Source organism: Phaseolus vulgaris, chromosome 4, assembly GCF_000499845.2.
Source record: "Phaseolus vulgaris cultivar G19833 chromosome 4, P. vulgaris v2.0, whole genome shotgun sequence".
Classification (NCBI taxonomy): domain Eukaryota; kingdom Viridiplantae; phylum Streptophyta; class Magnoliopsida; order Fabales; family Fabaceae; genus Phaseolus; species Phaseolus vulgaris.
This window is the reverse complement of record NC_023756.2, coordinates 40855901-40870871: the sequence shown is the minus strand read 5'-3', so window position 1 is coordinate 40870871 and position 14971 is coordinate 40855901. Positions and strand designations below refer to the sequence as shown.

The following is a 14971-nucleotide window of genomic DNA, read 5'->3' as shown; positions in this document are numbered from 1 at the left end:
GGAGATGGAAACTAACTTTGAGGAATTTGGTTTGGTGCATGTTCCACGAGACCAAAATGCTCGGGCAGATTTATTATCTAAACTGGCGAGCACAAAAAAGGTTGGGCAATCACAGGTCGGTCATTTAGGAGAGCTTGGCAGCACCAAATGTAACCATTGGAGAGATGATGGAACTTCATAACAGGCACAGTTGGATGGACATGTATCTAAAATGGTTCGAGGATGGAGAAGAGCTCGTTGGGTTGGAGGTGCAAGATACATTGAGAAGAAACATAGCTAGATATAAGATGATTGAATGTAAGTTATACAAAAGAGGATTTTTCGACACCATGGCTGAGGTGTGTGGACGAGGTTGAAAAGATAAGGATAATGCAGGAGGTTCACAAAGGGTTGTGTGGGAGTCACATCGGTGGAAGATCTTTAGCTGTAAAGGTACTGAGGGCAGGTTTTTTCTGGCCCACACTTAGAGGTGATTGTGTAGAGTATGTAAAAAAATGTGACAGGTGCCAGAGACATTCGAATGAAATTAAGGTTCCAGCGGAGCGATTGTACTCTTTGGTTGCTCCTTGGCCCTTTTTTAGGTGGGGGATTAACATACTAGGGCATTTTCCCATATCAGTGAGACAATTCAAATTCATAGTAGTGGCTATTGAGTATTTTAGGAAATGGGTAGAGGTGGAGCCTTTAACCACCATTACAATTGAGAAGGTCACCAAGTTTGTATGAAAGTCAATAATATGCAGGTTTAGCGTTCCTAAGGAATTGATTTAAGATAATGGCACACAATTTGCTAATCGAAAGATGAGACTCATGTGTGAAGAGCTTGGGATTCACCAGATATTTTCATTTGTGGAGCACCCTCAGACTAATGGACAGACGGAGGCTGCAAACAAGGTAGTCTTACAAGGTTTGAAGAAGAAGTTGGGAACAACAAAAGCCAAGTGGGTGGAAATTTTACCTGAAGTGGTTTGGTCGTATCACACTACGTTGCAGTCAACAACGAGGGAAACACCTTTCGGTTTGGTCTATGGTGGAAATGCAGTATTGCCTATTGCGATTGAGATGATGTCCAGGAGGGTGGAGGACTTTTCAGAAGTAGCATCAGAAGAAGGACGCCTGTACCAGTTAGACACTATTGATGAGTTAAGAGAGAAGGCTAGAATATAAGAAGTAGTGCATAAAAAGGAGGATAGAAGTGAAACATTTAAGTAGAGTACATGCAAAGGAATTCAAGAAGGGAGACCTCGTTTTAAGAAAGGTGGGGGAAGCAAAAATGGACAACAAATTAGTGCCACGATAGATCGGACCTTACAAGATTCGAGAAGTAATGGGAAAATGAGCCTACAGGTTGGAGACCTTAGATGGAGGGGAAATCCCTCGGTCATGGAATGTGGTTAATTTGAGGTTTTATTATAGTTAGTAGGAATGGTTGAGTTGTTATTTGTTTACTTTACATCTTTAAGACAAGCTAAAGTCAGATTTCTTTATATATATATATATATATATATATATATGTTACAATCAATTGAAGAGATTTGTTATTTGGAATGATTTGTTGAACAACATTGTAGGTCGCTTCAGTGCCAAGTTGGAGTTGCTCGGTCCAATAAAAACCATGGGTTGGTGCTCATCGCCCATGATGTCGAGTCGGAGTTGCTCGATCCAATAAAAACCATGAGTTGGTGCTCACCGCCCATGGTGCCGAGCCGGAGTTGCTCGGTCCAATAAAAATTATGGGTTGGTGCTCACCGCCCATGGTGCCAAGCCGAAGTTGCTTGGTCCAATAAAAACCATGGGTTGGTGTTCACCGCCCATGGTGTCGAGTCGGAGTTGCTCGGTCCAATAAAAACCATGGGTTGGTGTTCATCGCCCATGGTGTCGAGTCGGAGTTGTTCGGTCCAATAAAAACCATGGGTTGGTGCTCACCGCCCATGGTGTCGAGTCAAGTTGCTCGGTCCAATTAAAACCATGGGTTAGTGTGCACTACCCATGGTGCCGAGTCGGAGATGCTCGGTTCAATAAAAATCTAGTGAGTAGCATTCACTACCTCTGGTGCCAAGTTGGAGATGCTTGGTCAATTGAAAGTTTTGGTAAGTGTGCTCCCTGGAGCCGAGTTAGGAGCTGGCTCATTATGATTTTTGTTTACGGTGCAGGAAAGAAAAGTAATTAAATGTTTTAACGATAAAAAACGCGATGGGAAAGAAAAGATTAAAGGAATGGTTGAGGTAATGATAAGTAAATACAAAGGTAAACATAGGTATTATAGAAGTCGCCCAAATATAAATAGATATTTGTTCAAGTAGTAAATATGTGTAGACAATAATAAACTTAATTAGCAAAATATGATTAAGTCTTTTTAAACAACTACGATGTCGAGAGTCTCAGTAATGTCTCTATTCTTTGTTCACATTCTTTCCATCGACTACGCTTCTGAAAGGGCCAAAGTCCGAGGTATCCAGGTCCGGTTGGATCACTTTAACTTGATCTACAACACCATGGAAACCGTCCACAAAGGCTTGGGATATCTCGTTCTTAGCTACTTCCAAAACATTCTTCAAAGTGTTTATTTTATTTTGTAGCATAGCTTCAGTATTCTCCCAAGCTCGGTTAGCAGCCTGACGCTCCTCTCAATGACGAGCATAATCTTCGATAGTCCGCTGAAGCTTGCTAAGAGCGTCATCGCGATCACGAGCTAATGCTGCTAACTTTTCTTCTAATTCTCGGTACGAGCACTCTCCAATTCGCTAGTTAGCTTGTCAATTTTGTCTTTGTCTTGTTTAAGTAGCTTGTGTGCCATGCGGTCGAAGGTGTTCAACAGTTCGGGCCAAGAAGAAGCGTCCATCTGAAAGGTCGGACCAACCTAGGTCTAAGAAGCTCAGGCTCTCAATGATCCTTGGTGATGAGAGGAGTGGTCATCCAAGTCAATTGCGTCATTAGGAGGACGACTTTCAAAATTGCGTTTTTTTCCATAAGGGCATGCTGGTAGTATGCTCGAAATCAGCAGAAATTGGTTTTGTGTTGTGTTTCACAGAAGCTCCTTTCATGCGACAGGCCATCTCAACTTTGGTCAGAAGCATGGTGTTCTCTGCAAATGCAAATATTAATGAAATAACAACAGGCAATGACAAAAATAAGTAGCAGTAGGAGGGTATACCAATATAGACTCTTAAGTCATTGGGTCGGAACTCAAGCTTTAAAAGTATCGAAGTTTCAAAGACAATTCCTAAGTCGTCAAGTTTCTTGCAGTCATTAAATTCACTACTCTCAAGGTCATCGGGAGAGCGAGATTGTTGACTTTGAGGGTGTGATGACCAGTAGAGGGGAAATCCTTCTAAGAGTTCCGAATGAGGATCAGATTTTTGAATTTTTATAAATTTGTCTTTAAAAGATTTATAGGAGGATTGGAACAAGGTGAGTATGGCTCGACCTTTCACTCCGCTAACAGAGGCCCATGAAGTTCGTTTGGAGGGTTTGTATTAAAAGAAGTAGAAAAACACATTTGCACTCGGAACAAAGCTAAGTTGACAACACAGAATATAGAAGGCTCGCACAAAAGCCCAACTATTTGGGTGAAGTTGTGCGGGCGCCACATTCATGGTATTAAGAATCTCTTTCTCAAAGGGGCTCAAAGGCAAAAAGACATCGAGCCTGGTAAACAATGTTTCATAGAAAAAACAAAAGGGTGTCTTGTCTGAATAGTTTTTACCATGGTTATCAAACTCGTGAGTCAACTTGTTGACTCGTACGAGTTTACGTGTCCATTTGACCTTACCGAGTTAACTCGGTAGTAGACTCGTTTTTTGGGTAAAATCGATAGACTCAGTGAAATCAGAGTGGACTCGCAACTCTGGTCTGAGTTGGCGAGTCCAACTGGGTTTTTTCTTAATCCCAAAACGGTGTCGTTCTAAATGGGGAAATTAGAGTTTCACGTTTCATTTTTGTTTGCGTTTGCGTCTTCTGTGGAGTGCGACGGTCGATCGAGCGAAGTGTTTGCAGGTTGCAGGTGGTTCGTGTGGTGGTTGGTGGTCGCGTGTTGCGATGGTCACAGGTTGTAGGTGGTCGCGGGTTGCGGTGGTCGCAGGTTGCAGGTTGAGAGTAGACTCTTACGAGTTGATCCTCCGAGTCGAGTCTACGGAGCTCCCACGAGTGTACGTAGACTCGCGAGTTTGACAACCTTGGTCTTTACAAATGGGTTCTCCAGGATTACAAGGAATGATAACAACATCTTTATCTGAGCTAATAAGTCTTAGAGATTGAGCGTGGCGAAGTTTTTTAATTCGTTTAAGGGAAGCAAACATAGAAACCTCGTGTAAAATGTCAAGTTTCACCCAGGAATAAAAAGAACCGTAATCCATGAGCAAGGAGGTACAATTCAATGGGGGTTAAAAGATGAACGCGATAAAGGAAGGATAGAATAAGCACAAACACTACAACAACAAGAAAGTTAAAATACAAATGCAATACTGATAAATGCAAAGGAGCGAGGCAAAAGCGTAAAACGCGAATGGGAAAGTACAAAGGAGAATGAATGGCAAGGGAATAAAAGCAACAGAAGGTGATCAAATGCGTACCTAGGAGTGGGAGTTGGGTGGAAAGAGCGGAAGAGATTAGTGTCGGAGAAGTGGCTGGGAGCAAGGGTAGAATGGGAAGAGGTGTGGTTGAAAACGTAAAGGTATGAAAAGAAGGTGGAAGGGCGCAAGAAGAAGAAGTGGCGTTTAAATGTGGCCCAATCCGGGGGAGACACGTGGACACGAGGCGGAGGGAAAGACAGGTGAGGAGACGTGACGCAATGCATTAAATGAGGGGTGCATGTATCGATAAAGTAGCCAAGATCAGGTTTTGAGAAGAAACCTTCTAAAGCCTCGCTGGTTTAAGCTCGAGGCTGGGGGCATGTAAGGATATGGGTCTGGCCCGATATTAGCAGTTGATAAGTCATCCTTGGATCCACTAGTTACTGAAGCCTCAGTAGCCCACGCCTAAGGTTGAGAGGCATGGAAGGACATGGGTCTAGCCCGATTATGGGTGACTTTGGATCGGCTGCTGATGCTAAATGCAGCCTTGATTACTCAATTAGGATAAAATCATAACCGTAAGAGGAAGGTTAGGAATGTGTCCATATATATCATGTAATATGCTATAGTAAAAATCATCTAACACACTGGTAAAAATGTACACTTATCCTTAACCATCTTGAATGTCAAGGTAGAAGATCACCTATATTCTTATCTAGAACAAATATATGAAACCATAAATATTTATTTTAATTTTATGGGTACTATGATATTTATGATATGGTTGGATCGAATAAAGTAAATCCCGAATCAATCATTCCATGATTAGTTTTAACCACCCCTGAAGGCGATTTTTGGGGGCAGCACTACCGCACATTTTTTCACTCTCCAAATATTACGCTAAAAAGAATGTATAATAAAAAGTTACACCCGTGAGTAAACCAACAATGGTTATGAATGGAAGATGGAGGATCACCTTTTAAAATAGTCCACATTAAATTCACCATATAAATTATATGATGATATATTTAGTTAAAAATCATTGGTAAAAAGTAATACTTATGATTAAAGATCATATTTTAAATTTAAATAAAAGAAATAATAGAATACATGTTAAATAAACACTAATTTAAAAAAAAATAGTTAGATATTATTTTATAAATTAAAATAATATTAATATTTAAAATAATTTTTATCATTAATAAAAATTTATAAATTAATTTTTAACTTAACATTTAACATTAATTACTAAAATTTTAGTTATTAACTATTTTTAATTCTAAATTAATTTATATAGTGATTAATTTAGAATTTAAAATAGTTAGTAATGATTAATTAGATTTTTTAGAAATTAATTTATAAATTTGTATTAATAAAAGAAACTATTTTGATATTTAGTTTTTTAGTTTATAAAATAATATCAAATATAATAATTAATTATTTGTCATCTCTAATACTAATTTCCGTATATATAATGTTTTTTTTAGTGTATTTTTTTTTCACCTTAGTGTACTATCTCTTTTTCACTTTTGTATTTATAATGATGATTCATAGTATGATCGTTATGGGTGTCGTTTATAATAAATTAATAAAAAGAATTACATAATTTTTTATGATAACTGTTTAGTTTTATAAATTAATTACAATTTATAAAAAAAAATTAATTTACATTTTATAGACATTTTTCGTTTTTTTTTCGTTATTGAGTTGAACTTTGCTTATATAGCAAGGTAAATTTATTATTTGGAGCAATTAAGTTTGGTTTTAGCATGAGTTCAAATTGTGTTATGACTTAGCAAGTGCAAACATATTTTGTTGTGTGTGGCTACTACCGTACATATTATTATTATCACGATTAATGGCCCACTAAATGAGTGAGTAGGTCAACGATGTGAATGAAAATGCATGGAGGAGAAATTGAGTGGGATTGGAAGAGTATTTGCACTTCTCTAATGGAGTTTGGAAGTCACATCCAACTAATCACATCTTGCCACGTTTGAGGTCTCTATCCATAGACAAGGCGACACGCACCATCTCCTTTTAAGGTCAATTATTATTTTGTTTGCTGTGTTGCCTGTCTTGTCTATTACCAAGCTTTTGTTTCTTTCTTGCATAGTTTTGCATAGAATATGCACAATAGCCATTGCACACTTTTTCAGAGAATGGTGGAAGAGTGGGACGCCACCAAATCATTTTAATAATTGTCGACTATACATTTATAAATAATTTAATATTAATTTGATATTTGATAAGTTTAATATATATATATATGAATAATCTAATAGTGATTTTAACAAATTTTTTACTAAGATCAATTCTAAAAGAATGATTTTTTTTTTTAAATAATAAACTATAAACATATGAGTAAGTGAACTTTAAGCCTAACTCAGTCTCATAAAATTGGCTCATGGGGTGAGGCTTGCATCCGCTTGTATACAATGAAATGTCCTTATCTCTAGTCGATGTGGGATCTCCAACACACTCCCCTCACGTCGAGAGTGACAGCTTGTGCGTGGGATAACACATTAGGGGTGGTCTGATAACGGCCTTGATAGCAGGTGACCTAATAAGCCCAACAAATACTTGCTAGGATAAGATCGAAATGACTCTGATACCATATGACAAAGTGAACTTTAAGCCTAATTCAACCCCATAAAAACGGCTCATGGGTGAGGTTTGCACCCGCTTGTATACAATGAAATGTCTTTATCTCTAATCGATGTGGGATTTCCAACAAAATCTAACTCAACTTTATAAAATTGATTAAAATAATGTTTACCCCTACTCATATCATATGTTATAAAGTATTTCTATATTTAGTGAATGTAAAAATATAATTTATCCTAAATAATTTCAAAACAATCATAATGATAATACTAATATAATTAAATGTCTTAAGTTTCATGTTAGAGATTTCATACAATATCATGAATATGATTTTAGATAAGTTTTCTATGTTTTTTCTGACATTTTAAAAATATATTATCGAAATCAATAGATTATATAAGTTGAAACAAGTTTTGCTAAATTTTACAAGCTTATAGGTACTAAGAAGAGAATTCTTGCATTTAGATAGTGTTCATGGAACTTTAGTGTAAGACTAGAAATATGTCATATGATGTATGGAAGGTTTTTTTTTTTTTTTGTATTGTTCCATTTACATATTGTTTTTTTTATTTTTATAATTAACAATCTTGATCTGCCATGCAGTTTTAATTTTAGTTTTGTTTGGAATAAGCCTGTGTGGGCCTATATGTAATATTTTAAAGTGCATTTATATTCGTATTTACTTTGTAGATATTGTTTTTTATACAAATTTAACATTACTTATTAAAAAACACTGGAGGAAAGATTTTATATTTGTGTTTCAATATTAATTTCATTTTATAATAAAAAAATTATAGGGATAAATAAATTATATAATTTAAAATAATTTTTTAACGCTTAGACAGAATAAGATTATTTACAATTTATACAACTAAGTTTGTGGAAGATATTCTAAATTTAATTTGTACAAAATACATCTTTAGAGAAAAATGTTTTTTTAAATGTGACGTATTTTTTAATTAAAGATCAATTCCAACAATGGTTCGAAAAACATAAATTATAGAGTGTGTTCACAACATATTAATGAATATACAACATCAAATGTTGAAAAAATGTAACTTTAGGTGGTGTTAATTACAATCCCCATAAATATCTTTTGGTTTTTTCAAAAGAAAAATCCATCCAGTTTAAAGCTTCAACTTCATATCACCATTTTTTTGTCCTTTTGTGCTTTAGATTTCACTTTTCTTTCTTCTTACTTTGATGTCAAGTTAGTCGTCACTTAAATTTTAATCCTAGACTTTAACTTCATCATTGTCTACAACAGAAATTGATTATTGCTTAAAGAACTATTTTAAGGGTTTTGTAATATGTGGTTTAAGTTTTTTTTTTTTTTTTTTCTGTTTTTCTATATGTAATGGTAAACAATAAAACTGTTCATATATTCTTGGATACACGATGATAAAGAAAAGTTTTATAAATTATACGTAAATATAAGTTTTTGTTGATCATTGATGTTTTTGAAAATTATACACATATATAACCAGTTTTTTTAAAAGGGTTGATACATATGTGTATCTGAAACACTAGTTGTACCATTGATGCTTAGATATATACATTCAACCAAGAAAACTGATAGATCTGCATGTGATAGCAATACTGGTTTGAATGGTGTAGAAATTGAAATGATAGAACTAGCCCACTAAAAATGTTATAACAGCTATGGTAAAGCTATGTTCTTTTCCTATCACAAATCACAGATCCTTAAAAGAAACATAACACTAGTTTGGTCCCCAACTTCTCATAACCTAGAATAGCTGTAAGTACAAAGGACATCAAGAATATCTACTATACCTTTTAAACACCACCTACCTCTCACAGTTTGCCTTGTGGACTCCAAAAGAAAATTGAAAAAGAAAAACTCAAGAGAGGAACAGATTTCATCAAAACACACCTCTCCTTATTATTCAACCATGCCACAAACCCTATGAAAACCAAAGGAAACAAATCTCATTATGAGATACTTTTAAGACTGAAACAAGTTAACTTCATTTATTGAAACACCCTTTTCTTTTCTTCTTCTGGAGTCACCTCCTCCTTGCAGCAGTCTCTCTTTGAGCATTGAAGTAAACTGCAGCAACTGGTAGGCCAAGTCCATTCTCTTCCGAGAATCTCCTTGTGTTGAAAAGATCTCTTGAAGATGGAGGTCTCACTGTTTGTCTTCCTCTCTGCTTTAACAAGATGAACACATATCTGTGGATTCCTATCACTGGTTTTGGACTCTCATAGCCCATAACCTCTTTTCCTGTAAGAATATAGTTAGTTCCCTATGTTAACAAAATGTCCTTTTTTACAAGCATCTATAAAAATTGGCAAATATATCTTACATAGTGGTAAAAGTATATATCTAGTAAGCATTATCCTTAGATTAAGAAATAATGATAATAATAAGAAACAACACACTGTGGGGTAAGAGAGTGACTAACCAAAAGAGACATCTGTGGTGCCAGGGATATCTGTAACCATCCTGGGAAATTGTCACCAAGTTAATGATGGAATTGATAGTACAAAGAATACAGACAAATACTATAATCAGTTTGATTATATACAAACCAGTGAAGATGTTCCCTTAGATATGGATCACTAGGACTTGGAGCATCTGGGTCTGTCATGATCTAAAAATGTTCCATTTGATGATGTTGGGGGATAAGAATTGACATTAAAAACCAGGTGTTATAGTACTGATAGAGACATATATATATACGTTGAAACAAATAGCTAGGGTGAATGAGTAATTATTTTACCAAGGTATAAGCAGTTCTCATGTCATCACCACCAATCTCCACGCGTGGCTTGGCCATAATAGTAGAAGGCATTAACTCATGACCATTAGCAACTTCCTTGGTGGAATATGTCACATTCATTCTCACACTTGGGCTGAAAATGTCAACCACTTCTCCTATCACTCTTCCTACAGAAAGTGGTTCCATGACTCTAGACAAGAATTGGACAAAGAGAAGCGAAAGTGATGAAAAAATATGCTCTAAAACTTTGTGAAGGAGGGCACATGAGAAGTGAGATTTTGAAGGCATTTTATAGACGCCAAAAGGATTTTATGAAGGGAAATAAACCATTTACTTGGGTTGGATTAGAAGCATAAAGAGAGATTCCATATAAGCTTGTCTATTTTGGGACAAGACAAACTTTTTAAGTAAGCAATTTGGGTTCTTCAAAATTGTCTAGGGAAAACGCTAGAGAAGAATGATGAAATGCTAGAGTTGTTTATCCCAAGTTGATCACTCTGAAAAGCTTGATGTTGTATTGTGCATATATCAATTTTTATGTCTGATAAAAGGTAGAATAATCTACTATGATGTGTCCTTAACGTATTGGCTGAACCAGAATGAAGAATTTGTGCTATTTGTCCCAATACATTACAATATTATCTTTGGCGAATGAGAATTCAACTTTTTGACAAGGTGCTGAAAATTACATGCACATGATTTTTCATATCAATGAAAATGAAATCTTATCAGGTCTAGGATTTCTATTTTAAATTCAGCGGAGCAGCAAAATCTACTCAGAAATTTGTTCAGAAATAAAAAGGTCTAATTAATATACATTAAAACAAAGTCATTTTCATCGTCAAGATCCACTTCCCACTGAACAATTTCTTACAACTTTTAGATCACAACTGTTTTGTTCTCTTATATTTTAAATAATACCTTATATATATACTTTTCCTACCACCATATTTTATTAGTATTTTAATATATAGACAGTAAAACGGTTGGTCCAGCAATACCCAATTTTTCAAGAGAAAATTTATGTTAGACTAATGCAAATTCAAATTTTAAAGGGCATTATATTTCAGGTTGGAATATGAATGTATTTGACATATAAAAGTTTTTATGGAGAAGACAGTGATTTGAGTGGAAAAAAATGAATGGTGGAAGAATTTGATAGGCAAATAGATTATGTGAAGTTACATACAGAATTTTCAGACGAATGGGAATGGAAAGAGAAAGATCTGGAAAATACTCTGTGAAAAGTGTATGTGTTAGATGAGAACAGTCAAACACTGGAGGGGGAGAAAGTTTATAAGAAGGTGTGACTTACAAAAGCACTACCCACTGCATCAGTTTTTGTTTTTGTTGGAATAAAATAGTTATTCAAGATAATCTTATAGGCAAAGAGACACTCACTTACATAGTTATTCAAGATAATCCTATAGGCAAATCTCACCAATAATGTCTGGATTAATGTTACATTTTAATTTTATTTTATTTTTTTGAAAAAAAAAATGTTACACTAATCTAATTTATATTTTAAAAGAGTCAAAATATTTTGGTTTGGCTTTACCTCATATCAATATAAAAGATATACACAAATTATGTTAATTTTAAATTATTACTTTTTAAATAAAACAATAACTTTTAAATTTATGTTCATCAGATTACACACTACTTTAACCTAAAGTCATCTGACCATATGTTAAACAGAATAGGTCAACATATAGACTTACTTATATTTAGGTCATTATTTTTTTTTTAATTTAACTTTACCTATTTTAAGGACCATTTGTATCAGTTCATCTCTATCAAACTTATTTTATCAACTCTATTTGTATATCCAACATTTAATATGCGAATTTATAAATGAAGAACATTAAATAAAAATTAATTTTTAAAGACTAAAAATAATTAGTTGTTATAGTGACTAAGTTAGAAACCATTTTAGAGACTAACAAAATTTTGGTTTCTAAATTAGTTTTTTAAATTCGTGTCTAATTAGCAACTAAAATTTTTGCTACCAAATTTAGAATCTAAATAATTGGTAGCAAAAACGTTGGTTGCTAATTAAACATTAATTTAGAAACTATTTAATAATAATAAAAACTATAATTTTAGAAACCAAATTTTTTTTTTCTAAAATAATATCTAATTTAATTATTATAACAACTTATTTTTTGTCTCTAAATATTAGTTTTTATTTCATGATTTCCTTGTAGTGATCTTACTTGTTAATATTGTATATTGGTATAATAATTTTGTATATTGGTATAATAATTTCGTATTGTCATGGAAATATATGTAAATGTATGAATAAGATGATTGTATATGGATACCATTTTTAAAAAGTAATGAAATTATTCTAAGAGAAAATTAAAATATTCACTAAATATTAAGTGTTAAAATTTAGAACTTCAAATTCTAATGTAGATGATTTTGTAAGTGCACGTTGCTTTTGGCACCAAAATCACGTTTAGGTCATAATCGATTTTGGGTTTGGTAACTTGTTTCCATTTTCAAAATTTACTGCGTGGGGTTTGGTTGGACAAGAAAAGCATTAACGTTTTCCATACTCTGAAGCACGTAGCTCCACGCTGCCACTTGTGAAGACGCGAATTCAAGCACGCATCATCTAAAGTAGAATTGGTTTTGAAAAAAGATTGCAAAATATTATTTTCCTAACAAAAATGCTCTAAATTTAAGATTCTTTTTATTTTAAGAGAATTTCTTTTTGATAAATATAGAAAAGATAATATTATATATACTTTTACGTTACACTCCATCAACCACCACGTAAAAAAAAAAGATAGTAATATTGTAAATAAAATTAGCTTATTTATGTCAAATCATATCATCTAACCTAAATTATGAATTTTATGTCGAGTTTTATAAATGTGATTCAACAAAAATCTTTAAAATTATATTGTGAGTCTTTTTTTTCATTTTTTCCTCGTATAAATGATGTTTCTTACTATTTTTTTTCTAGTGACGATTGTAGTAAGTTTGTTTCTACCTTTATTGGTAATTCCAACTTTGTTTTTATTGGGTCTATGTGATTGCTTTGATATGATGGAGGTTTCTATTCGATTGAATTTGGTTAATGTTTTTCATTGAGGTTAGTTATCTAAACCTCCCTCTATCCTTTGAAATTGATAGTGTGAAATTTTTCCATGGATAATTTACCTACAAATATGTGTTCATATGTAATAATTTATATGTAATGCTGACTTTACCAACAAATAAAGAATGTTGGATAATATTCGCGTGCAATGCAGAATTTACTTACATAAATAAAATTACTGCTTTCATAAAACTTCTAATGGTGATAGTTTTAAAACTGTTGAGAATTTTACAATACCATGTCTAGTTTGAGCTTCCTATGTCAGCCTCCCTTTCCATCTTTGCGTTGCATATCTACATAGTGAATTATTATTGAATATATTTGATGAACATGATTGGACTCACACACCAATTCGAATATGTGAAACTTGCTTTTATATATTGGTTTGTTATTCATGACCACGCATTAGGCCTTTGTAAAAATATCCACATCATCTACACCTTTTTATTATTAAATATTATTTGGTTTCTTTTGCTTCCAAATATTCTATATAATCGCAACCCACATACAATTTCATATTAGGCTTCCATTGGATTCAAGGTTGATAAGGGGAATTGTTGGAAGTGTTACATTACTCCATTATGTTGTGTTGTGTATATATTTTCCCAAGAATGACATTGAGCTCAGAAACAATGGGCTACCTTACACCTAAATAGAATGTGACTTGTTGTTTCTTCTGTTCAATTTCAGGCTCACAATGTGTTAGGTAAGTAAACTCCCATGCGAATTAATTTATGCTTTGTGGCCAATCATTATGGAAGAATCTCCACATTAAGAATAAGTTCGATGGCGTATCTTTGACTTTTTAGAATAAATTAAAACCCACCCGATTTTCTCCTTTGTGTGGCTATAAAAAAATTTTCATATGTTGATTTCACTATGTACACTTGTGTTCCACTAAAGGTCCAGATCAATAAATCTTGCCTTATCCTATTAGGTGGGTTTTCATTTGCAGTAAGAATGATACTTGGTTAGCTTCCCACTTGAACCATTCCACATGCCATGTGATATTCCATATCCAACTGTGATTATTCCACAATTTGAGCTCTTTCATTGTTGCATATTTCAATAAGACATTATTATACAACCTAGGGTATGTATATATGATCATCTTCACCTATTCACCTATATTTCTAAAATTTAATTATGGTGCCTCTTCCTAATTTGCACAATCTTTTTTGGTTTTACCAATTTACTTCCTCTCTTCCCCCACGTACCTCACTCAAGTCCCTCCACCTCCATGATTCATGTTTAGGCTTACCTCTCACATCCAAGCTCCTACAAAATCCATATTTAGAATATATTATATTTTTCCATAAACTATGTTCCTTTGTTTATAATCTTCACTTCCATTTAGTCAACAATGTCATACTAAATACCTTAATGTCTTTGAGGCCTAAGTCTCCCCCATCTTTTGATTTGCAAATTGTTTCCCATTTTACCCAAGCTATCTTTCTACCATCTCTTTCTCAATCCTAAAAGAATTCTCTTTGAATCTTCCTGGTCTACCCTATTTTTGCACTTTATAAAAGGATAAATAAAAAAAGGTACTACACTAATGAAATTTTTTATCAAGCAGAATCTTCTCACAAATGATAGATTAATACCTATCTATGTTATAGTTATCAACACCTAGCCCCTCAATTTTTCTTTTGGTGAAGTCTACTTTAAGCCCCAACACAAGCTCGCAACACCTAAGGATGCATTTTACTGTTAAAATATTGCAATTGTTTTCCTTACACAAAAATAATGTGATGCTCGCAAATTATAATATTTTACTTCAAACTCCCTATTCCCCCACCTTTACTCCTTTTCTTGTTATATGTCTTGTTAATCCTATCAAACTTTCAGCTACAATGAGATATAGGAATGGAGCAAGTTGATCATCCCATCTTAACCCTTTCTAACTCCCACATCTCTCAAAACAAAGCAAGAACAAGTGTTTATAAGTGCCTTTGTTTCCTTGTTTTATGCATGGTCGTGTGAGGCTTATGAGTGGG

At 33.8% G+C, this 14971-nt stretch overlaps 1 protein-coding gene and 1 long non-coding RNA gene across 2 annotated transcripts; both read right to left on the bottom strand.

Moving 5' to 3' along the window:
• Positions 1-2240: 2240 nt before the first annotated feature.
• Positions 2241-4942, bottom strand: LOC137836515 (uncharacterized). The gene is made up of 2 exons (XR_011085317.1): positions 4572-4942; positions 2241-3085 (listed from the first exon to the last, which is right to left on the bottom strand). It is a non-coding gene; the product is annotated as an uncharacterized lncRNA (long non-coding RNA).
• Positions 4943-8744: 3802 nt separating this feature from the next.
• LOC137837663 (CEN-like protein 1) lies at positions 8745-10370 on the bottom strand. The gene is made up of 4 exons (XM_068646757.1): positions 9863-10370; positions 9672-9733; positions 9545-9585; positions 8745-9363 (listed from the first exon to the last, which is right to left on the bottom strand). The coding sequence occupies exons 1-4, from the start codon at positions 10148-10150 to the stop codon at positions 9146-9148; spliced, it is 609 nt and encodes a 202-aa protein (XP_068502858.1). The 5' UTR covers positions 10151-10370; the 3' UTR covers positions 8745-9145.
• Between the last annotated feature and the right edge of the window lie 4601 nt (positions 10371-14971).